Source organism: Rhamphochromis longiceps, linkage group LG19 (assembly GCF_057381845.1).
Source record: "Rhamphochromis longiceps isolate RC_006_pf linkage group LG19, R_longiceps_female_GT1.1, whole genome shotgun sequence".
Lineage (NCBI taxonomy): Eukaryota > Metazoa > Chordata > Actinopteri > Cichliformes > Cichlidae > Rhamphochromis > Rhamphochromis longiceps.
In genome coordinates this window covers 7096382-7119805 of record NC_140575.1, presented here as the reverse complement: position 1 = coordinate 7119805, position 23424 = coordinate 7096382, and the positions used below count along the sequence as shown (strand labels likewise).

The 23424-nt window shown below is 39.2% G+C and overlaps 1 protein-coding gene across 1 annotated transcript in view; it reads right to left on the bottom strand.

Moving 5' to 3' along the window:
• The window catches only part of kcnh5b (potassium voltage-gated channel, subfamily H (eag-related), member 5b), a 190397-nt gene that overhangs the window by 46703 nt on the left and 120270 nt on the right, over positions 1 to 23424 (bottom strand). The window contains exon 12 of the mRNA XM_085391423.1: positions 11016 to 11212. Within this exon, the coding sequence (XP_085247549.1) occupies positions 11016 to 11212 (197 nt within the window). The remainder of the gene's footprint in view (positions 1 to 11015; positions 11213 to 23424) is intronic.

The following is a 23424-nucleotide window of genomic DNA, read 5'->3' as shown; positions in this document are numbered from 1 at the left end:
CAGTTACATTCTCTGTTATCAGTACACACACTTTTCTGTCTCAGCCCTGTTTTCTGATGTATGATTTTTCCATGCAGTCTTTATACTTAATTTCAAAACACACAGAAAAACATGAGTGGATTTTAAAAAACAACTCAAGAACTGCACTATGATAACGCAGGATCCTAATTCATTTCAGTCTCGGTTGTAGGTTACATGGCAAAAACAATTGCCACAGAATAGCAAAGTGCAGCTGGGGAACAATTCAGAAATATCTACTACATTTACTGTATGTTCACATCACACACAGAAGACCCTACGTGTCTTGTCTAAGATAAAGGTTAAGTGTATGTTCCACAAAGTTTTATTCAATTCAATTCAGTTTTATTTATACAGCGCCAAATCACAACAACAGTCGCCTCAAAGTGCTTTATATTGTACAGTAGATATTACAATAATAGATACAGAGAAAACCCCAACAATCATATGACCCCCTATGAGCAAGCACTTTGGCGACAGTGGGAAGGAAAAACTCCCCTTTAACAGGAAGAAACCTGCAGCAGAACCAGGCTCAGGGAGGGGCGGCCATCTGCTGCGACCGGTTGGTCTACGCTCATGAAGACACAATTGCTCCGGAAGTTTTGTGCAGCTTTGCAAACCTGCACTGTGCTGCCTTGTTGTTTATTAGAGAGAAGAGGCTACAACAAGCCATATTGTTCCGTCTTTTCTCTTTGACCGTCATGAATACGCTGGGACATCCACTCCTTGTGGCACTGTGCTACACACAAGTGAACTGCTAAAACTTCTGCTTTTATAGACATACAATCACACTTGATGACTGCAATTGCTTAAAGAGCATATGTTCCATTTTGACATCGGGGTACAAAACTTGTAATTTTTAAGATTCATCACACAAAATTAGATGTGTTTTTGTTTAGTTTTTTTTAAATCCAAGAATCTATTCTTTGTAATTTAAACTATTGAGATCTGTTGGATCTGCCTATAATGGTTTTGATGTCATTTACAGTAGTCTTAACCCAATACTAGGCAAAGAAAAAACTATTTATATTATAATTTATTTTTTGATTCTAACCAGTCTGTGGAGCAAATGTAAAAAGCCCAACAAGATAACAACAATCACAATTTTTGGTTTGTGAATCATCAGGTCCAAGATATACAATATAATATAAATCCATCTATATAATATTAGTATTGCTTTAGTGTATCTTGTGTCGATGGTCTGCTCTATGAACATGCATTTATAGTCATGTCACATTACTGGGATGTCTTCAGTGTTGAAACATGACTGGTTCATAGCCTCTTGCGGCCACCAAAGGTCCAATATCTTGCATCAATCTATTAGAGCTCTAATCGTTTGTCTATATTAGTTTATACCTAAAACGACCTAATTACTGTCAAATTGCAAAGGAACAGACATACTGTACACTTTAACACTTGGTTTATGGTGCTTTTCAAATATCTGGACAGCAGAGCCTTTTATCAAAAACTACAACTGTGCAAAAAAAAAGAGTCAAGCACCTAAAAATACCACCAAATATTTATTATCAGCAGAAAGAAACCCCCTCTCTGAATTTGCATCCCAGCAAGTTTTGCATCTTAATGAGAATGAAACTGCAGACTTAGCTGTAAATTACTCAGCAGTATTGAGCTGCTGGCTTAACGTGTAGACGTGACCAGTGTGACCGAAAATCCTTTCTCCCCGACACACTTCTCAATTACATCTACAAAATATCGAAGGAAAAATGCAGAGAGAAATACAGCTGTGTGTTCTGCAACTGCAGCATCAGCAATGAATTTGCCATTTGTGATGTTGCTATTAGAGGATGACCTGAAGTCACTGCAGAAACCGAGACACATTAGAACAGATGATGGTTTTCCATTCTGTGATTGTCCAATTTTGGTGAACCTGCAAGAGTTGTAGCCTCAGTTTCCAATTCTTAGCTGACAGCATTCTGCAGCTGCAGACCATCTGCCTTGAGGTTCAGCATGATGATGTGTTTCTTCATACCTTGGCTGTAACAAGTGGGCTCCCTATCAACTCAAAGCACTCTGGCCATTCACATTTGACCCCTGGGATCAACAAGGCAGAGAACTGCTGCTCACTGAAGATTTTTTAGGGGGGACCTTTCTTTGTGTGTGGAATAATGCAGGTAGATTATCAGTTTCAGAAATACTCTGGTGAGCCAGTCTGGCACCAACAATCTTCCCCCTTTCAGGGTCACTTAAACTGCCTTTCTAATTGTTAATATATCATTTTTAAGTTCAAAAGTTCAAAAACATCTAGATAAAAAAGACAATTTAAACCTCTCTTTAATGACTTGGAGGAAATGGACCCAAATTCAAGACACACAGCGAGTAAAAGTTCAAAAGCCAAATCTTAAGTCAAAGCAGACAAGTCATCTACAGAAGAGGCAGCAGCAGGTTGATCAACTAGGTGATCCACATTTGATGTCATGGGCTGGGTCTGTGACCCAGTGTTTGAGTTCTTATATATATTTTGGTATTCATTTGTGCCCTAGTTTAGTTCATCTAGTTAATTTCGAGGTTGCTGTTTAGTCCTTTGTTTCTTAGTTGTTTATGTCATCTCCTCCTGTAGTCAGTCTCCCTGGTCCGTGCGTCTACCTGTCATGTCTGTGTGGTTATGTTCAGTTCAGGTCACGTCTAATCCCCATGTTTCCTGTTTCACTTTGAAAGTCTGTGTCTAATGTCAGTGTATGTAGTTTCACTTTCCCTGTCCTGTCATTAGGTTCATGTGTATCAGCTGTTCCCCCTCATGTGTTTCCACTTCCCTTGATCATCCCTTATGTGTATTTAGTCTCTGTGTTTCATTCAGTCTGTGTCGCGTCGTCTGTGTCCCCACCCTCCGTGTTTCCATGCCCAGTCTTTTGTATCCCCAGCCATAGCCTTACCATAGTTTGTTCCCAGTTTAGGTTTCTGTTTAGTTACTGCTCTTGTGCTGCCCTCATTCTTGTTTGTTTCTTTCATGATCATCAGCCACAATAAAAGGCTCGCTTTTGTTTAAGTTCACTCCCGTATCCTTACTTGTGTTCGCACCTGGGTCCACCACACACATCTCCGCACGGTCTGTCTCCACAAACCGTGACATTTGATGAGTGATGGTGATGAATTGACAGAATACAAGACATAATTGTGGAACACAACACCAATGAAACTAATCAGACTGGGCCAAGCAAGGATGGAAATTTACTAAATACTGACAGTAATACACAAGAGCCAATGATTACAATTTTTTTTAAAAAAAACTTCATCAAAACACAACAATTGAAAAAAAGCATGACACTGATGGCTTTAGTCAAAGGTGCAGTGTTTTAAAAAGTACTACGACCAGTGGTTAATCAAGTGGATGGCAAATATTGGAGAAACTGATTTTTCCATTTCTTTTTGGATCACAAAGGAGGCCAAGGTGTCATCTAAATAATGGAAATCGATTATAACTGTTTGGAAATCCACAAAGCCTGTAATGGCAAACTGTCTATCCTCAACATGACCCACCAACTCACACATAGGTGGACTGGCCATCAGCCCACTGGGCATAAGAAAGAAAAATACTTTTCTTTCTTATTCTCATTTAAAATGTCTCGCTTTTAAATAATTATCTGAATCTTACAACCAAAGTGATCATCTGATGTAAAATGTATAGAAATTCATTATTGTATATAGTAAACATTAAGTCTAATATATCCTAGTAAGCTATAGTACTTTTTCCTTTGGGAAGGCACCATGTGTGCAGTCTGCACTTCTGTTGAAGAAAGATGTTGAATCTATTTAATTACTGTAGAAAAATAATGGTTTCTGTGCATTTGTTTTACCCTGGCAAAAAATGAAAGTTGATTACGTCAAATAAGCATCATGAGGCAGAGGGTGGGGGGTGGTTCCCTATTTTTTTGCTGGGAGTTGGCAACACTGCTAGTTGGGTATATGTAATTATTGATTAGGTTGTTTGATATTTCCGGTAAGTACTGTTTAAAATACCAGAATAGGGAGGATCGTTTAAGGTTTTAGGTTTAAGTTATACCAACAAGATAGTGTACATCACTGTCACAACAGCATTTGTTTTCATAGGCTTTATGGTTTTCCCTATAATACCTGGTGGGCTGGTCTCTAGTCAAAATGCCCGGGCTGATTTTTTGTCCCAGTCCAGTCCTGAACTCACATAATGCAGAGTCTCAGCCATAGCAAAGCTAATCAAATGCTCTTTTTGGCTGCAAGGTAATCTAAAGTACTAAAAGTCTAGTGTTTTACTATCAGTTTTTAATTCCAATGTTTGATAGCAAATATTTCAACAACAGTAAGATCCACAGTCTTGACATGCTGCACAGCTAATAGGACTAACCTTATCATTAACTTTGAATTTAAGTGTCATCCAAAATCAAAAACAACCAAAGCAAGAAAAAAACTTTGTTTATATTCCTATGTTTTCAGGCCCCTTGTCTTGCTATAGTGCAACCTCATCTCATCTGAATGTTTTTGCTAGAATTCCTTGACTGTACAGCATCTAAATCAAAATCAAATGGTTACCAAATGAGTTATTTTAGAAATGGTAGTGCCAATTGTGTCATGTCATGAGTTCTACAGCAGTTTGTTCAAACATACACAGTTGAAGTCAACTTTGGTGGGGTATGTGTGGCAGGGGTACAACTAGATATGAAAATTTAAAAAAATATTTGGGGGACGTGAGACTTTGTGTCGTGTCTTTGTAGTTAAATGGATTATCCCACATTTGGAAGGTAAATGCCAAAATGGAAGGCATTTTAAAAAGAAATTAGCTCATGTTCAAACTGCGTAGGTGAGGTGTTAGATGAACCAATCCATTAAGAAATACACATCTATGTATAAAAGCCAAACGAGGTACTTGAGCCCTCCAGCAGGGTCGTAAATAACAACGTTTGGCACTCTACTGAGTATTGTCTAACACAGAGTTCAAAAATTTAGCTTTTAGCATTCAAGTTTCAAAAACAAACAATATTGTACTGGAGAACAAGAAAAATGAGGAGTCAACAAAATGAGGAAATATAATTCAAGTCAAAGCATGACAGCGAAAAAGAGAGAATGATAAAGAGAAAGGGCTGAAGGGAGAAGGTAAAGTGCTTACAGGCGTAGATTGGTAGCCAGCCACGAGTGACAGAACGAGTTAGAGCTGACACATATTCTGGTCTCCTCACAGTCCCAGAAGCCCAGTCTTAGCTCCCTCCAGAAGTTGTTTGGCTTCATCATTGCGGCAATGTAGCAGCTGCCAACCATCCTGGGAACTAACGAGCTACAGCAGAGAGGAGAAAGCTCTGGCCGCAAAGCTTTCTCTATGTTTACATGAAGGTACCGCTGGGTGAAATTCCTACAGGGCACTGCGAATAAGTGTCCATCTTTACAATTACCTCAGTTTAGAAAAAGAGCCGTCCAAAGACAAGGGATTGCTTCCCACTTCTTCCCAGTGCAGCTAAGCTCGTCTAAAGGCTCGTTCATGAATCAAGTCCAGTTCTTAGGAAGGTGATGAAGCTGTCAACGCATGAAGGAAGGTTGCGTTTAAAACTAAAGCAGCCACCTTATTGTAATGTTAAGGGGTTTTGTTTTGGTCTTTTTTACTTTTTAAAGCTTCACTTAGCAATTTGTTAGTGCACTGCTGCTGCATAATCAGCCTAAATCACACACTGGGGATGCAATGAAAATGAGCATCATGTCCTTTTCTAACTGACATGCACTCATTACTAAAATAACAACTGAAACTGAGTTGTTCTCAGTTCATAAGGACCAGACAGGACAAGTATACATGGAAAAGTAGAAAAATTACGCTCCAGCCTCCATCAGAAAACCAGAAATGTATTTTTTTCCTCTCTTTTCACTTCTTAAAGTAATATTTTGCCCAGAGACTTAATAGTATTTGGTAGAAACAGATTATTAAACAAAATTAATATAATTAAAATGTAATTATAAGGAAGACATAGGAAATTCAATTGACCCTTGGTATGCGCATGAATTATTAAAACATGATGAGCCACGATGAACACTGGTGAGCTTTACACACAACATTAATCCCATTATTGTCACGTGATTGTAGGTTTCAAATGTATGGAGTAGTTTTTTTTCATTACTCTGATATTTCAGAATTTTAATTAGAGAAATTGGAAAGTTTATATGCAATGACTATGTCTCATTCATATTTTGACAAGTTAATGTCAAGTAATAAACTAAATTTAGTCAAAGGTCATAGATGGACTGCCAAATCATTAACTACACTGAACAAAAATATAAACGCAACACCTTTGTTACTGCTCCCATTCCCCATGGGATGGACGTAGAGACCTAAAATTCATTCCAGATACACAATATAACCATCCCTCCCAAACAGTGGTCACAAATCAGTCCAAATGTGTGGTAGTGGGCACATCTGCTATATTGAGATAATCCATCCCACCTCACAGGTGTGCCACATCAGGATGCTGATCTGACATCATGAGTAGTGCACAGGTGTACCTCAGACTGCCCACAACAAAAGGCCACCCTGGAATGTGCAGTTTTGTCTCACAGCAAAATGCCACAGATGCCACAAGCAATGAGGGAGCGTGCAATTGGCATGCTGACAGCAGGAATGTCAACCAGATCTGTCGCCCGTGCATTGAATGTTCATTTCTCAACCATAAGCCGTCTCCACAGGCGTTTCAGAGAATATGGCTGGTTACAGGGATGGTTATATTGTGTATCTGGAATGAATTTTAGGTCTCTACGTCCATCCCATGGGGAATGGGAGCAAAAACAAAAGTGTTGCGTTTATATTTTTGTTCAGTGTAATTAATTTCTTAAATTACAGTATTTTAAGACATGTAGATGGCTGGTGTGACAGAAGTGGATGCTAGGTATAGGATGATGGAGCAGCTAGATGAAGAGGATTAAAGCCTCTGATAGACCTTTAGCTTACAGGTCTTTTTGCATTTTGGAATTTTATATTTTCAGTAAGTATTTGGGTGGAGTTTCTGTTTAGAGGGGTGCAATGGTGAAAGGTTGACATCAAGACAGTCCTGAGTTTAAATCTGCCAACCTGCTGGGGCCTCTCTGCTTGGAGTTTGTACGCTGGCCATCAGTGTTAGTGTTACTGTGGGAGTGAATTGTTGTCAGTCTCTATGTCCTGCAATAGACTGACAATAATGGTTTGTTTAGTTTTTTACTGTTTCCTAAAGAGTTGTGTTTGTATACTTCACCCTCCAAACTTATCTTCAATAAAAAATGATTATTTTACAAGAAACATAACAAATTTGTTGCTATTATTTTCAGCATTATTTTCAATAATAACAATTATTGCTTAAAAGCAATTTGCATGTACATAAATTACAGGTAAAGAAAAAGAATTGAACAAATAAAAGAAGTAAAAGGCACATATGATAGGTTTACATTCCAACATAATTTGAAATTCAGAATAAATATAGCATCAGTCAAAGGAGCTTGCAAAGAAAAGCGTCTGGACTGAAGAAGCTTCTTGGATGAGAGGTGAAACGTCTTCAAGCAACTTAATGGTATAGAAATGATATCTTGAATTTGGATGTAAACATGTTCACCCACATGTTTACATCATCTCTAAAATTAGAAGTATCCTGTCTCAAAGTGACCCTGAAAAACTAGTTAATGCATTTATTACTTCTAGGCTGGACTACTGAAATTCATTATTATCAGGATGTCTTAAAAACTCCCTGAAAATCCTTCAGTTAATCCAAAATGGGTCCCTGTTAAATCCAGAATTGAATTCAAAATCCTGCTGTTAAGGACTTAAATAATCAGGCCTCATCCTATCTTAATGACCTTGTAGTACCATATCACCCTATTAGAGCACTTTGCTCTCGCACTGCAGGCCTACTTGTTGTTCCTAGAGTATTTAAAAGTAGAATGGGAGGCAGAGCTTCCAGTTTGGATTCAGGAGACAGACACTATCTCTACTTTTAAGATTAGGCCAAAAACTTACCTTTTTGCTAAAGCATATATTTAGGGCTGGACCAGGTGACCCTGAATCCTCCCTTAGATATGTTGCAATAGGTGTAGGCTGCTGGGGGACTCCCATGATGCATTGAGTATTTCTTCTTCAGTCACCTTTCTCACTCACTATGTGTTAATAAACCTCTCTGCGTTGAATCATACTTGTTATTAATCTCTGTCTCTCTTCCACAGCATGTCTTTTATCCTGTCTTCCTTCTCTCACCCCAACGCAGCAGATGGCCCCGCCCCTCCCTGAGCCTGGTTCTGCTGGAGGTTTCTTCCTGTTAAAAGGGAGTTTTTCCTTACTGCTGTCGCCAAAGTGCTTGCTCACAGGGGGTCATATGAATGTTGGGTTTTTTTCTCTGTATGTATGGCTCAGCTAGGGCCATACAATATAAAGCGCATTGAGGTGACTGTTGTTGTGATTTGGCGCATATAAATAAAATTGAATTGCATACATACATATTTAAACAACAACTGACAGTGTACTATGTATTATAGATTATTATGGTGGGAAGATGCCAAAAATACAAAGGTTAAAAGGTAAACATATTATCCAAAATACAAAATGTCTTGTGTTATTAGTTACAATATACATCAACATGTTCATGTACTCTAGATGCAGGTTTAAGGGACAAAATAAAAGGTGTTCATGTGGCCATCAATAAACGGTAAACTACATACTCAAAGACATGAATACAAACAAACTGCAGCGAAACCTGCTTCAGAGAAAGACAAGATTTCCTGTTTGAATGTCAGTAAAAATGGGCAAAAGGGTGCAGGACACAATGAGGCTATCTGTATTGTATGTATAATTTATCACATTTAAGCCACACTTAAATGGAAAAAAACCCTACTGAGCTGAGGGACTATGAAATATGAAACACGACAAGTAAACAACAACAACAGACTTGTTATGAAAGAAAATCAGACAATATGATGTGTGTGAAGAAAAAATAGAAAATGCGCCAGAATGGCAGAGAATAGTGTTTGATTAGGACTTGTGTTCGCAAGCCCGTACTTTCAAATTTCTCTCAAAAAAGAGAGAGAGAGCACAGAAATCCCTAAAAACCTAAACAACAAGCCTCATGTGTGGCTGTGAAACTTCTGCTTGAAGCTTCACAGTTTTACAAAAGATGAGCAATGGTATCAGAAATTATCATGCTTCTCTGGTAAAAAGGCAAAAAACACATGTCTGTGGCCATAAAACCACTGAGGCTACAAGTCTGCTCACACTGCACTAGAAAACTTATAAGATATTTAGCAAGTCAAATTTGCTCAACTGTATCGATCTGTTTTTAATGAATTCAGCCCCAGCTGAGCCATACTTTTCTCTTATTTGGAACGTCAAAACTTTCCAAATTTCCAAATAATATCCCACTTTTCCAGAGAAAATAGAGCTTTGGCTCAAATGTGTTCTAGATTTAAAGTTGATTGCATGAAATTGACAAGTAAAGCATGGCATCAGAAATTAAAATACTTGCTGTTGAACATTCACACTGCTTAGTCACTATTACAGTGAGTAAAAAAGCTTAGAAAGCTAACCAGCCTAAAGAGTCATTCTCACTATCACCAGCATCCAACAAGCCATCAAACTCAACTTAAAGGCTTGATCACTACATAGAAAGTAGTGTATATGACACCTGAACTTGAATGTTTTATCGTTTTTCCAGTTGCAATGTTTTTGATATTTCAAAAGCAAGAAATCTCACGCAGACTTGTCACATAAAAACAAGATTTACCAGAACCTTCAAATGGGGACTCGTGACTACTAATGTCAAACTTTGTGTTTTGATATATTTGTCACTAGAGCATGGCTGTGCCAGCAAAGGAAGTTGTACTGAAGATATATCATGTTAGTCAAAGTGTATCAAAGCTGTAATATTTAAAAAAAAACCTTACTGTAAAAAGGTGAGCTGTTGTTTTGCAACAACACAGAATGCCCCCTGTAGTACATAAGCAGTGCTGTGTGCTTCTCTTTACTTGACTGTTTTAAAAATTCAGTGTCACCGTGACATGTTTGTGTTGGTGTCTAGCATCAGCAGACACTGCTACAGCACAGACGTAATTCAACAACCAACCTGCATGATAATCTGATCTTGCTCTCTAATCTACATCATCTTGGCTTTCTGCGGGGAGTGGAAGTCCAGTCATTGCTTGATGCTATTGGCCAGAGGAGCAGACAGCTTGGGTTGGTAGACTAAATACGAAATTTAGGTGCCACTACTACTGACCCTGTCAACAGCAGCGAAGCCTGAAAAACTATGAGTCAATTGTGTTGTTGCACTGATGAGTACGGTTGTTGTCACAACAGCGTCAGTGCATCAACAATACTGTCTACTTATTAATGAAGTAAAGATGTAGATGTGTTACTTTGCTTAAATTTACAAAATCCCCAAACTTTTTATGTGTTTTTTATTTGTTTTATTTGATGGGTCTATGCACAGTTGTGGTCATGTACTCATGGTGATTTTGGGCTATTAATGATCTCTTAAACTGATCTTTTTACAGGGTGAAAGGATTTACAGCATACAACTTAATCCAAATCCAAAATAAACTCTACAAGTTTGAGTTTATTTTTGGATTTTCCCTAATCCACACACACAGGGTCAAATACATACATACATACACCCTTGGACATTTAACCTTTGGTTATCTGTTAGAAAGCTGCACCTCAACAAGATATTTTTGGTAGCCATCAACATCTTTTGCATAATTCTGGCTGAATGTTTGACCATTCTTCTCTTCTTGGCAGAACTGGAGGAGTTTAGTATCTAGGCTCATTTTTACCTGTTTCCTTTTAACTATCTGAAAACCTAAAAAAATCATTCTAAAGTTGGCTTTAGAGAATAGGTTTTTTCTAAAACCAACTGTGAAGTCAAATAAAGAACAATCTGACTGTCAGTGATGTGAGAAGAAGTCATAAATACATCCACCTACACAGAAAGCAGCAAGAAAGGTTTGTCAGACTGCAAAGTGGAGTGATGTCTGTTATTATTACTATTTATGTACCATGTACAAAGAGCTGAATGCCTTACCCGCTTGCGCAAGTTACAGGTGAGGATGAGGTTGCGGGAGAAAGAGTTGGCGAAGGAACTGTAAAACTCCAAAACTTTGAGCAAAGCTTCCCTCTTGATGACGTGGAGGTCACAGTAGGTAAGCGCTCTAACATTTGCACACGCATGTGCAAGAGTCGTTTCTTTCCAAAAGACATCTCCGAACACGTCACCTTTTCCTGAGGACACAGTAAACAGGAAGAGCATTTTATTCATCAGTGACAACTATCGCAACATCAATTGTTTACAAAGATGACAGCTGAGGTAAAGCACAGAACAAGCCCTGCATGCCCCACACATTCAGTAAATTAATACTGTGAAGTTACACAAGTTATTCAGATTCCTGCTGCTGTGGCACAGCACAGCCTAATGTTGGAAATGCTTACCAACAATGAGTTACAAGCACGAACACACTAAGAAGAAGTGGGGGAAAAAAAAGAAATCCTGTCCTGTTATCTATGAAACTGGAAAATCATGTAAGATTTGTTTTGTTATATAAATCTGTTGTGTCTGCTTTTGTTTGGTAAAGAAAAATAAATCTATGTATGTATACAGCGGCTCTTTTTATTTTGCAATTTGCAAGTTGGGAAAAGGTCCAAGTTTAATAATTTATTTTATTATACAAACACAAATTTGCATTTAAGAAAACCTGACTTTTCTTTGTATAGGCTGTCAGTTATTGGACATACAAAGAAAATCATAATTGGCAAAATACAGTATCCGCAGGTCACACTTACAAAAAATGGTAAATGACAATCGGCCGATAAAACTGCAATTTGTGCATCTCTAGTTTAATTGAAAAAATATAGAAGCCTTTAAAAAGTATCTCATAGAAAGCAAGAAAAAAGTGTAGACCACAGTCATATAGGACTGGGGAGCTGTCTGCGATCTTCTGGCAACTATGACTCACTACACCTGTCACTAGGCCTGAATGAATGAGGCTGAATATACTATAAGAGCTGCTTGTAATGTATAACTTGAGATGTAGTGATTTACTAGCAATTTCTGAGTATGTCTACAAACAACCCTGTCGATGTCTGATATGGAGCCACATATACCATTGCTGCATATTTCTGTGTTTTACCACCACCCACCAAAGTGTGAGTTTACATGAGTTAAATGGTCACACAGCATGGAAATGTCATTTAAGAAATACATTAATATTTAATGAGAATGACATTAAATCTCTGTGTGAACCACACTCTTCTTCTTCTATCAGTCTACGCTTTGTTCCTTAGCAACAGTTTTACCTGGCCAAGTCCATAGCAAATAGACCTGCTGATTTAACCATTTTCATCATTAAAAGTTGATGGCAGCTGGCATGTAGTGGGTATGGATACTGTTATGTTGCCAGGTAGATAACTAATAAACCATAGAAGAAACCAGAAAAAATATTTTTTGAAACATTGACTATAGAGTTCTGCTTCACCCTTGGGTGTTGATCAATGTGTCTGAAGTATAGCAAATTTCTTTGAAGCACTTAGTCTTTGGAAATAGAAAGTTCACCATCCATGACGTGTATGCTCAGTAGATGGTTCTTATATAGCCCTATTCTACTCCACTTGAGCATTCCAAGTGCTTTATAAGCATGTTGGCACTGTTGGTAAACCTGGGTGAGCTACAGACAGCCCATCTAGCTGCCTCTATTGCCAGATGGAGCAAGTGTACAAATCATGTGGTGCAACTGCTCTGTAGGCTACTCCTGCTTGTGCAGTGGTTGGTCTGCCAACCAGTCGGAGAGAAGAGCAAACGTGTCTACTGTAGCCACTACCTGTGTTTTTTGTACTTTTTAAAAAACTATTAAATACCTACACACACAGAAAACAACTGCAGTAGCATGACAGAGTATGCACGAGGCTGCTACATAACCTTTGTTTTTTTTTCTAGGAGATTCATAAAGTCTTTAAAATCTTTTTAAAAAATACAGTAGGAACATATCTGAAGAACAGCAGAATTTAAAAAAAATCTTAAAAAAGTTATGACCTAGTGAATAAACAAAAATTCAGCTAAAACCTTCTGGATGATGAAGCAGATGACATATAGCAGACGTATATATGTATAGCAGATGAATGAATATTTACACTTGTGAGCACCTCCTGAGCAGTGCCATGCTTGTTGTCATAATAACAACACAGGAAGAGAACAACAATTATAGGAACGAACGAATACATCATGTCATCAAAAAATATTTGTGATTGATGAATTCAATGGGTGCCTGATAGTCAAAACATTAATGTGTATCAATTGACTCCAAAAAGGCTCCAACCCCACTGTGTTTCCTGATATGAAAAGAAATGAAGTTATAAAACACAAAAATAGTTAAAAAATGACCCATTATGAAATCAAGATATCTTAAATAGGCAGCATACAGAATATAATGGTGCTTCTGCATGACTTTTCCCAGAAGACATCTGTGCACTCTGAGCTCAAGAAAGTGAAGACGAGACTCAAATCTGTGTCAAACTTGCCACAACTATCGTCTCAGCATTTTTCTGACAGCTGACCTGGATAAGATGTGACAAAAAGCAGTCCACGCTGTCCACAAGCTGTCACAACACGCTGAGTAATACGCGTATACTGCTTCCAACATACAGTCGCAAAACGAAGCATGTATGCCACTGTGGGTGTGTGAGTGAGTGAATCTCATCTTGACAATCCCTCCTTTGCACCCTCGAGGGCCCATTTCCTTCTGAACATCCAACAGAGGCTCAGGCAGCAGGACTCATCTGGAATGAGCTCCCTGGAGACCCACAGTTCCTTGCCAATTAGGAGTCTGGATGTGGATGTGGTCACGCGGACCAGGGGGTGCTGAAGATGGTGGCAATGTGTGCACTGAATCTAACGCGTACAATGAGATTATAGATGGATGAAGATGGATACATTGGGGCCATAACCCCCATTTCCAGGCTCTGCAATACTCCTGATCACTCAAACACATCTAAAGCCTTCATATTATTCTGCCTGTCTGCAAGAAGGAAAGTGGTGTACAGTGTTAGACTATAGATAAGAAGCAAAAAAGAAATAATCAACTCTCATATGCAGTCTTAAAGCCTAAATGTTATCTTTTTGACTGCAGCCAAAGGTTACAATTTTTGGACTAACAGTGTAAGTCTTAAGTTATCAGCAAACACTGATAAGCTTTGTTAGAAAGTTGCATTCATACCTGCTAATAAGTAGCAAGTAACAGACTAATAAAGTACTAGAATTTTACTCACCAAAACTGAAGCATAAACTTTGTTGCAGAGTCTATGTCATAGCTCAGCATATATTTTAATCTGGGGCAGAAAATGTGTGCCCACAGTAGCCTGCAACGGGCTATTTTGGGTCGCTATATAGGTTTTCTATGGGCAAGACTATTATGGGTTGCCCACAGAAAACTGTAATGGGGGACCTTCAGGGTAAAACTACTATGGGGCCTGTATGGGCTAACCCACAAAGCAGCCACAGAGGGTTTTCTCTGAGCAAGCCCACCGTCGGGTACCCAGAGAATTTCCTCTTGGGGATCCAAAAGGGCAAAATTGCTACAGGCCCCACATTGGCTACCTTTGCCCATAGAAAACTCATGTGTTCTGCAGCTCTAATTAGAAAACTGTCTCAAGCCCCTTGTGTCTGCAACCTGTTAATTAATGAAACCACACCCTTAATCTTAAGAATTAGTGTCACTAGTGGTGACAGCAAAAGTTGCAGGCCTTGAAACAAATAGCTGATGGGTAGTAGCAGCCACCACATTAGAGGCTAAAAATCATGAACCACCCTAAAATGGCAATTAACAGTTAGCATTCTCTAAACAGATAGATTGCAAATTGCATTTTTCTTGCCCTCATCAATCATATGCTGGTCTGCCAGTCTGGCATCAAAAATCTGAGATGATGCAAAGGAAATCAGCTGACTAGCATGTTCTAATATTTGTTCATGTTGTTTGGACAGGTTTTCTCTACTATAGAGAATCTTCAACAACAGTTCAGGATTTTCTGTTTTCTGCAATCCAGATGTTGATATTATTTAACCATCTATGACTAACAAAACCCTCACAAGAACAGCTCATTCAGATGGCTGGTAGTGAAAATGTTACAGCATGGCCTGGTAAACAAAGCCCACATTTTACTCCACCTTTGCTTTTGTGATCAACTTTTTGGCTTCTCAGGCCAGACCACAAATTGTACGACCATAGCACTGGGATGTTGCACTCCTTCCTCTTGTAGAATCTTTAATTTGACTGTTTTATATGCTGTGAAGGAGTGCTACCTTTTCCTGATTGGGGCATGCACTTGTTCCTCATCCTGCCTTCCTCCCCTTTCTGCTTCTTCTCCATTCTGGCTTCTGTCACCAACTGATTGGATCAGTGCCATAGTTCTATGCTGCACCCTCAGAATAAATATATTTCTGTTTTTTTAAAGGGCTGCCAACTTGCCATTCAAGGCAGCTGTGATTTAGTATGAACACCTAAACAATCTCTGCTCTTTGTGAGTAACTATATGTGAGACAAACAGAGTTCAGGGTAGGGTTAGAATTCTTTTGCATTGTTTTTTTATATTTCTTTTTCCTCTTGCTATTCCCTGGAGAATGAGCCAAGAGTTAGATCTTTCTCTCTGTTGACTTAGATGGGGTCAGGGGCCTCACTTCCATTTTATTATTTTTAAATAGAATAATTAGGTAGGTTGGGATATTTCTGCATGAATTAAACTTTTTGTTTGTTGATTAATTAGCACCCATTTGCCCTGGTTGAGCTGTGCTTGATTTGTATTTCCACTGTATAAACTTTACTCAATCAGAGTGTGTCCAAACTTTGCTTGGACCTCTGAACATTACTTTCCTGTTCCCTTTCCTGTTCCCTAGGAAGCTGCGGTTCTATTCTATTATTATTTCTTTCTTTATTTCAACATGAAAACTAAAATCATTGAAAACGCTGAAGAAAAGAGACAAATCAATCACAGGTCAGTAAATTAAATGAATGTGAAGCGCATTTCAGCATGACCTGATCTTAGAATGCCAATAAACAAGCTACCCTCTAACTCATATTAACCTAGTTTACTTGTTCAATCACATCTCATCCCGAATCTGTGTCAATATAGTCTGAGTGCTTTAAATGTTCAATTTGGGGAAAACAGTCTTGTTTTTTTCTGATCTTTCACTAAGGAACCCCATGCTGAAACAGCCTTGGCAGAGAAAACAACAGATGTTAATTCCTCCCTGCTGAATTTACTTCCAAGGTTTGTTTCCCCCATATTATCCCGACCCTCTGTGACACACTGTACAATAATACATCTTTGATCCCACTGGAATCCAACAGGACTTGCTGGGTGCCAAATCTTAGCCAACATAAACAACCCAGAAAAAAAAAGAATCAAAACAGATCACAGCTTTTCTTAGGCATCAGTGTCACTGAGACAAATGCGGTGTTATCCGGTGTTATTTATGCAGATGAATGCATTTGCTCTAAATGAATTACACTGGAGAATTTCTTCTCTTTACAAACACCAACTCACAGTTAACGTTCTGACATATGTGTATCCCCCATCAGCAGAAAAAGAAATTACCTGTGGGTGGATGTGCCCTTCTATTGCTTTATCTAGCAGTGCTGCCCAACCTGATGGCAGTCCAATAAGATACATGTCAAGGTGGTACTTAGAACCGGTGTGCTGATGCTGCTGTAACCACTGTCAGCCCATTATCCTGAACCGAGTAGGTGGAGATAGTTATACAGCTGCAGTGACACTGATATCCTCCAACAGCAGCATTAGTGGTCCTTACTGTATTAGAAGCCCCACTATTACCATTTGAAGCCCATGCTGGCCTTGCCGCAGATAAACTGTCCACTTGTAGAAATGCTGTAGATATGAATGATTAATAATTTCTAGTGAAGATATAATTAAGTTCATTCTATTCTCAACAACAGGAACTTGAATTGCCTCAAAGTCCCAACATGACCAACAAGGTATTAATCAGCACTACTTACTCTAATAAGATGATTAATTAAAATAATTAGCTAATTAAATAGAGAATGTTGCTGCATGTGATTACAGCAATATGTCCACAGCACAAGCTTTATGAAGTGTAACCAAGGTGACCTGAAGGTCTGAGAGGGTTTAAGCACCTGGGAAGGGATCTCAAGACTGCATTGTAGGCGGTTGACAGGTGGTGTCGTTCTCTGTTTAATGATGGTTGTTTACAGTAGATACAGAAGGCTTCCTTTACTCGTCTCTCAAACCATCTGTCTTAATGGTCAGAAATGTGAATGTTCTTCTTCGGGTACAGATATACAGCTGAGTCTTGACTTGTTGAGGTAGCTGTTGAGGTGTTGTGCCATGCATCTGTAGAGTGGCTGTTTGGTTTGTACCATGTGGATGTCTCAGCACTCTTCACTACACTGCACAGCATAGACTATGTTGTGTAGCTTGTGTTTAGGAGTTTTGTCCTTGGGGCAAACCAGATTTTGTCTGACGGTGTGGCTGGATATCATACTTAGAATTAAATTGTCCCAAGTTTCTCAGACAAACCTGCTACATAAAGGATGAAACAGAATGCTGTTCTGTTTGCAGTGTTGGGGAGTGATGGAATACATGTACCGGCGTTACGTATTTAAAATACAAAACATGAGTGAATGTATTTGGTTACAGTTACCGTTTAAATGGGTGATAATCAGAATATATTTACTTTGTTGAAATAAATAGAATACATGGCAGTCATTTCTGGTTTCATATGTTTGGCTATCCCCTTTCTATGCCTTCTCCAATTTCTGTTATAAAATGCAGTCGGGTGTAGGTTTAGCTCAGTTGGATGAGCATGGTTAGAGCAGCCGGCGCAGGTTTGAGAACAACTCACGGCTCTTGTTTTAATTTTTTTTTTTTTTTACTCAGTTTCCATCTGGGATTAATACAGTACAAAACACGCAAAAAAAGGCTCTAATGTAAGCGTCCCGTTAACGCTGGTGACGTCAGTTACACAACGGACCCAGAGCCAGCATCCACGGGCGGGATCTCTTATTTGGAAATTCCGACACCACTTCATAATAAGAATAGGATGTGTGAATCTTCAGTATCTTCAATGTACTATTGCTATTTGATTTTTATTTATATTTATTTATTAATGAACTCATCACTGAGCTAACATTGTTAGCTGCCGTTAGCTGACTGAAGACTGTTAGGCCGTTTCTAAATACTCATGTACGCAGGTCTGTACTTGCGTTTTCGCTAGTCTGGACTTCCTAAATTCACACACGAGTCCAGACTTCCCGAGAACGCAGCGCGATTGTTCTACAATTGGAATGGCAGTGTACTTGATGACATCACAGCTGTCATTTTTACTGCCATCCCCTCTTAATGTAACTGTGATTAATATTTGCAATGGAAATTACACATGACATAAAAACATTATACATGATATACATGTTTAAAAAAAAGATAATTTGAACTGATTTTAACTAATCTGAATTGAATAAATATTTAAAATATAATCTGATTTTAGACTTGATGGATAGCATTAACAACCTGCTAGCTGCACGTAGTCATGTGCAGTTCCACATGATTATAAACAGACAAAAAGAAAACATATGACTGATACAGAAAAAGTTTTCTCCACCAGATCACTGCAAAAAGTGCAGCCTTGCCTAATGTCCACCCTATTGTTACTCATTTTATATTAAGATTTGAAAATCTAGTTGGTACTAGAAAAATTTGCATTTCCTGTGAAAATGCTGTGTGGATGCTTTAAAGCTGAAGCTGTCTGCAAAAACTAGCTGAAAAAGCTGAAAAGTTGCAGAAATTGTAAAAACTTTGCAGAAGCAAAGGAACTTTGCTAAAATGGAATAACTTAGCAGAACTGCAATATCTTAGAGGAAACATAATACTTGGCAGAAATACAATAGTATAGCAGAACTTTGTTGTAACTTACCAGAAACATGATAACCTCTCAAAAATACAAGAATTTAGGAGAAATAGTATAAGATAACAGAAAGAATATATTCAGCCAAAAATACTTAAGCATGACAGAAACACAATGATTTAGAAAAATAGTACAACACAGCAGAAATACTGTGATTTACCAGAGACACTGTGATGAACTATGAATATTGTAATTTTAAATCAATACTATGTTTTAGCACAAATACTATAATTTGACAGAAATACTATCATGTGGCAGAAATACTATGTTTCAGCACAAATACTCTGGTTTAGCACAAATATTATAACATAGCAGAAATACAATTATATAGCAGAAATGCTGTATTTAGAAAGAAAATATAATATAGTAGAAATAGTATGATTTAGCAGAAATACTACAATATAGCATAATAACAATGATTTAGAACAAATACTATGATTGAGCAGAATAGTAATAACTTAAGTGAAAATACTAGAAAAGTAAGATGACAAGCTGAAAAAAAAAACGGAACATGGTTAAGTTCCCTCAAAACTAATTATTTTTCACCTGTGATAAAAAAATAAAGAAATAAAAATAAATGTAAAAAACAAGAAGGAACAGCCAACAGATACACACAAAATCAAATATGTATATACAAATGCACAGAGAGAGACACACACGGAGGGTCTATGCCAGTCAACCAGTCTGAATATAGCCTATTATATGTTTTTCTAACAATGAGATACTGCCCTAAAGAGGGTCTCTCTCTCTCTCTCTCTCTCTCTCTCTCTCTCTCTCTCTCTCTCTCTCTCTCTCTCTCTCTCTCTCTCATGCACACACACACACACACACACACACACACACACACACACACACACACACACACACACACACACAGGGAGAGAGAAGTAAGCTGCTGAATTTGAATCCACCAATCAGAGAGGCTGTGTACTTTTTCCCGCCAAAACAGGTGCACGCAGCACAGAGAGACACAGGATTTTTGCAGTCTATTTCTCATAATGACGACTCCCCTCAAACAAATGACCATAATTTCCTAACCGTAGGTGCTAGAACGGTCATTCTTACACCGTTTTGTTCAGAAGAGATGGGGGAATCTTAAAGTGTTGACAATTTATCATTAAAATATGAATTATTAAAGATATTTGACTTCTAATGCACCATAACTGAGTAGAGCAAAGCAAAAACTGTCTTGACTTGCACTCAAACAACGCTTTCTAACTCTAAATCTATTTGGAGTATTAATATCATTCTTTCACCGTAAGAGACAGCAGGCTTTGGTGAACAATCATGGAAATTTTCAGGTCTCTGTGGAAATCCATTAAAAAGATATGACGAGAGAAAAAAGTGGTTCATTTCCAGAGTTTGAAATCTGAAGAAATCTGAGCGAAGGACGAATTTCCTACCCTCAAACAAGTCCAACTCATTTCAGAACGGTAATAGGTGAGAAAGAAATTATTGAATTGTGAGGGTCAGGAGTGTCTGAAGATATACTGGGACAAGCCTCATGTCTTAACTTTGCTACGTTAAGGAGATATGACAATTCGAAAATGCCTCTCATTACAGAAATCAGGCGGTGATTTTGAACAAACTCTCCATTGACTTTCTATGGAGAGTTTTCCGACTTTCTGTTGGTCTGAGGAGATTTGCCAAAATTCTATAAATTCCACAACAATGATAGTGACATTTTCAGAAAGCCAGCAAAAATACCTACGTTTTGATGTATAATATGTGGAAGTTGAGTGAAATTTGAGCAAGTAGCAAGAAGTTGTTCGGACATGAAGAGAAGACTGCGAAACCTTCAGTGGCACACTGGAAGCCAAGTGCATAGCAACCATAACAACGCATGATTGTTCTACGTGAAAATATGAGGAAGTGGTTAAGTTTCAAAAACAAGCAAATTTTAGCAGAATTGCAGAAGTTTCCCATTCATTTCAAATTAAAGGAAAAAAGCTTAATATTTTAAAAAGTATAATAGTGAAAATACCAAAAGACATAGCCGTCATTAGCAGAAATAGCAGAATAGTTTAAAATTTGAACGGTGAAAATCGGCTGAAAATTGTGGAAGTAGATCCACAGCGAAAAGTGTACGGAAACACCAAGAAGGAACTCAATAGTGTGGATGCTTAAAGCATCCACACAAATAGTGTGGATGCTTAAAGCATCCACACAATTAGTATGGCGAGTAACTTTCAGTAATAGTAATAAATCACACAGCAATAGAACATTCATGTAGTTGTAAACAGCATGACAATATATCCAGTAATCCAAAGTATTCAGAATACGTTACTCTCAATGAGTAACTTAACGGAATACATTACAAAACACATCTGGAGCATGTATTATTTAATCTGTAGTGGAATAGATGTTAAAAGTAACCTTCCCAACACTTTCTGTTTGTCATTCTGATTCTTCCTAGTTGGTGTCTGGCCTTCTTTCCCATATATCTTCCCTGAGTTGGTGGAGACCCAGTTGGTCTTCATCAGGCTTTAAGAGGTCAGTGTATTTATTTATTTATCTATTTTTACGTTTCTGTTCCATTTCTTTTGTTGTGCCTTACAGGGAATGTTTTTTTGTTGAGAATTGTAGGGTCCTGATTACTACAGGGAGTGCAGAATTATTAGGCAAATGAGTATTTTGTCCACATCATCCTCTTCATGCATGTTGTCTTACTCCAAGCTGTATAGGCTCGAAAGCCTACTACCAATTAAGCATATTAGGTGATGTGCATCTTTTATTTATTTATTTATTTTTTGCCTGTCCCGTTTGGCTCTTTTGCCATCGGAATTGTTGTCTAAAGGTAAAGAAAGATGCCCAACGGATTTACTTTACCAAATTGACCATCCCAGCCTTGCCGTAATGGTCCATTTGATTCACCTTTTATTGTTTATTTTATTTTTCACTTACTGAATACGGGACAGACTTGACTGGGGGAAAGAAGGGGAGAAAGAAAGAGGGAAAGAGAAACAGTTGAGAAGAGGGACGGGGGAGAAGGGCAAAAGACAAAAACCAACAGAACAGGCAGAAAAAAGAAAAAAGAAAAAAAATGCATATATCAATCACCTGGATCACCTGCTGAGAAAGAAAAAAGAAAACAAGCAGAAGAGAACAAGAGTAATAGAATAAACAACATCACAATGATATATGGGAATATGACAGTAAATACTAAATATTAAACATTATTGTGCAGCACATAAGATCAACAGAACACAGTGTGCTTTGAGGTAGGAGCCAAAAAGGGTGTAGTTTGTGGGTGTGATCACCCGTGTGTACACCTGTGAGCATGGACGCGCTTGTTTTTTTTTTTTTAAAGGTTCCTTCATGTAATGATCTGCTAGAGGGTGTGGGGGGGCCACAGCCCCGTCCTCCAGGGCATGAAGCAGGTATGGAGGAGATCAAAACTCCAGACATCCAGAGGCCCCCAGAACACAAGAGACCAAGGAAGACCAACAGAGGGGCAGCCACGCCACTGTCCCAGAAAGAGCTGAGGAGAGTCCCAGATGAGGGCTCACTCAGCAGCCGCGGAGCAGAAGCCAGGGGGAGTTGCAGTGACGTGCCCGTGAGCTCCGCCGGCAGCCAGCCGTGCCTGAGTGACCGAGCCCCAGGCCGAGAGGCCGGGGGCACCCCACCTCCGAAGTGGCCCGAGCGAGCCCCAGGCTCCAGGCCCCGATAAGCGGCCGCCAAGGAGTGAGCCGGTGTGTACCTGGACGCCCATCCCCGGACACAAAGAACCACCAACGCACCGATGTCTGAGGGAGTCCGCCACTGGCAGGGGAAGTGGTGGTAGGGGGAGATAGGCCTCCAAACCTTGGAGGGCCTGAGATGTCCCCAGAGAGGTGGCGTCTGACACCCAACCTGACATATAGACACAGAAATACAGGCATACACATATACAAACATCCATTCCCACCCTCATGCTCTCATATGCACTTACTCCACACTCAACCAACGTGGAGACAGACATAAAGAGACGCTGTACACACGATCACACTCCCCAAGCGTACTCTACGAACCGGGTCTAGGTACCCTTGCCCCTGGAGGGGGGAACTGCACCCAGACCCAGGTGGTGTTACCCTTTTCCCTGCGGTGGGGGGAGGCAGACCGCCCCGACTCCGCAGCAGCAGGGAGGCCCCACACTCCAGACCGCAGTCGGACGGCCAACTCCTCCTCCTAGCCCCCCCCGCTCCAGCAGGTCGCAGAGAATAGGGGTGAGAGAAGACTCCAAACCTCCCTCCACCCGCTCATTGTAGTGTTGATGCATGTGTGTTCTAAGGTGCATTTAAAACCCAGGAGGGCATGGAGCTACCTGCCAGAGAGCAGCAGGTAAGTGCATGGTCCCTCCTGCTAGCCCTCAATGTCTACGTGTATTTAAAATTGAGAGGTGGGCAACGACGCCAGGGGTGAGGTGTACACCCTGATGGTAATTTGGACTCCGTGTATCGTGCCCACCCCCAAGATCCTATATGTATGTGTAATGAGAGTGTGAGTAATGTGAATGTCTAAGTTGTGGGAT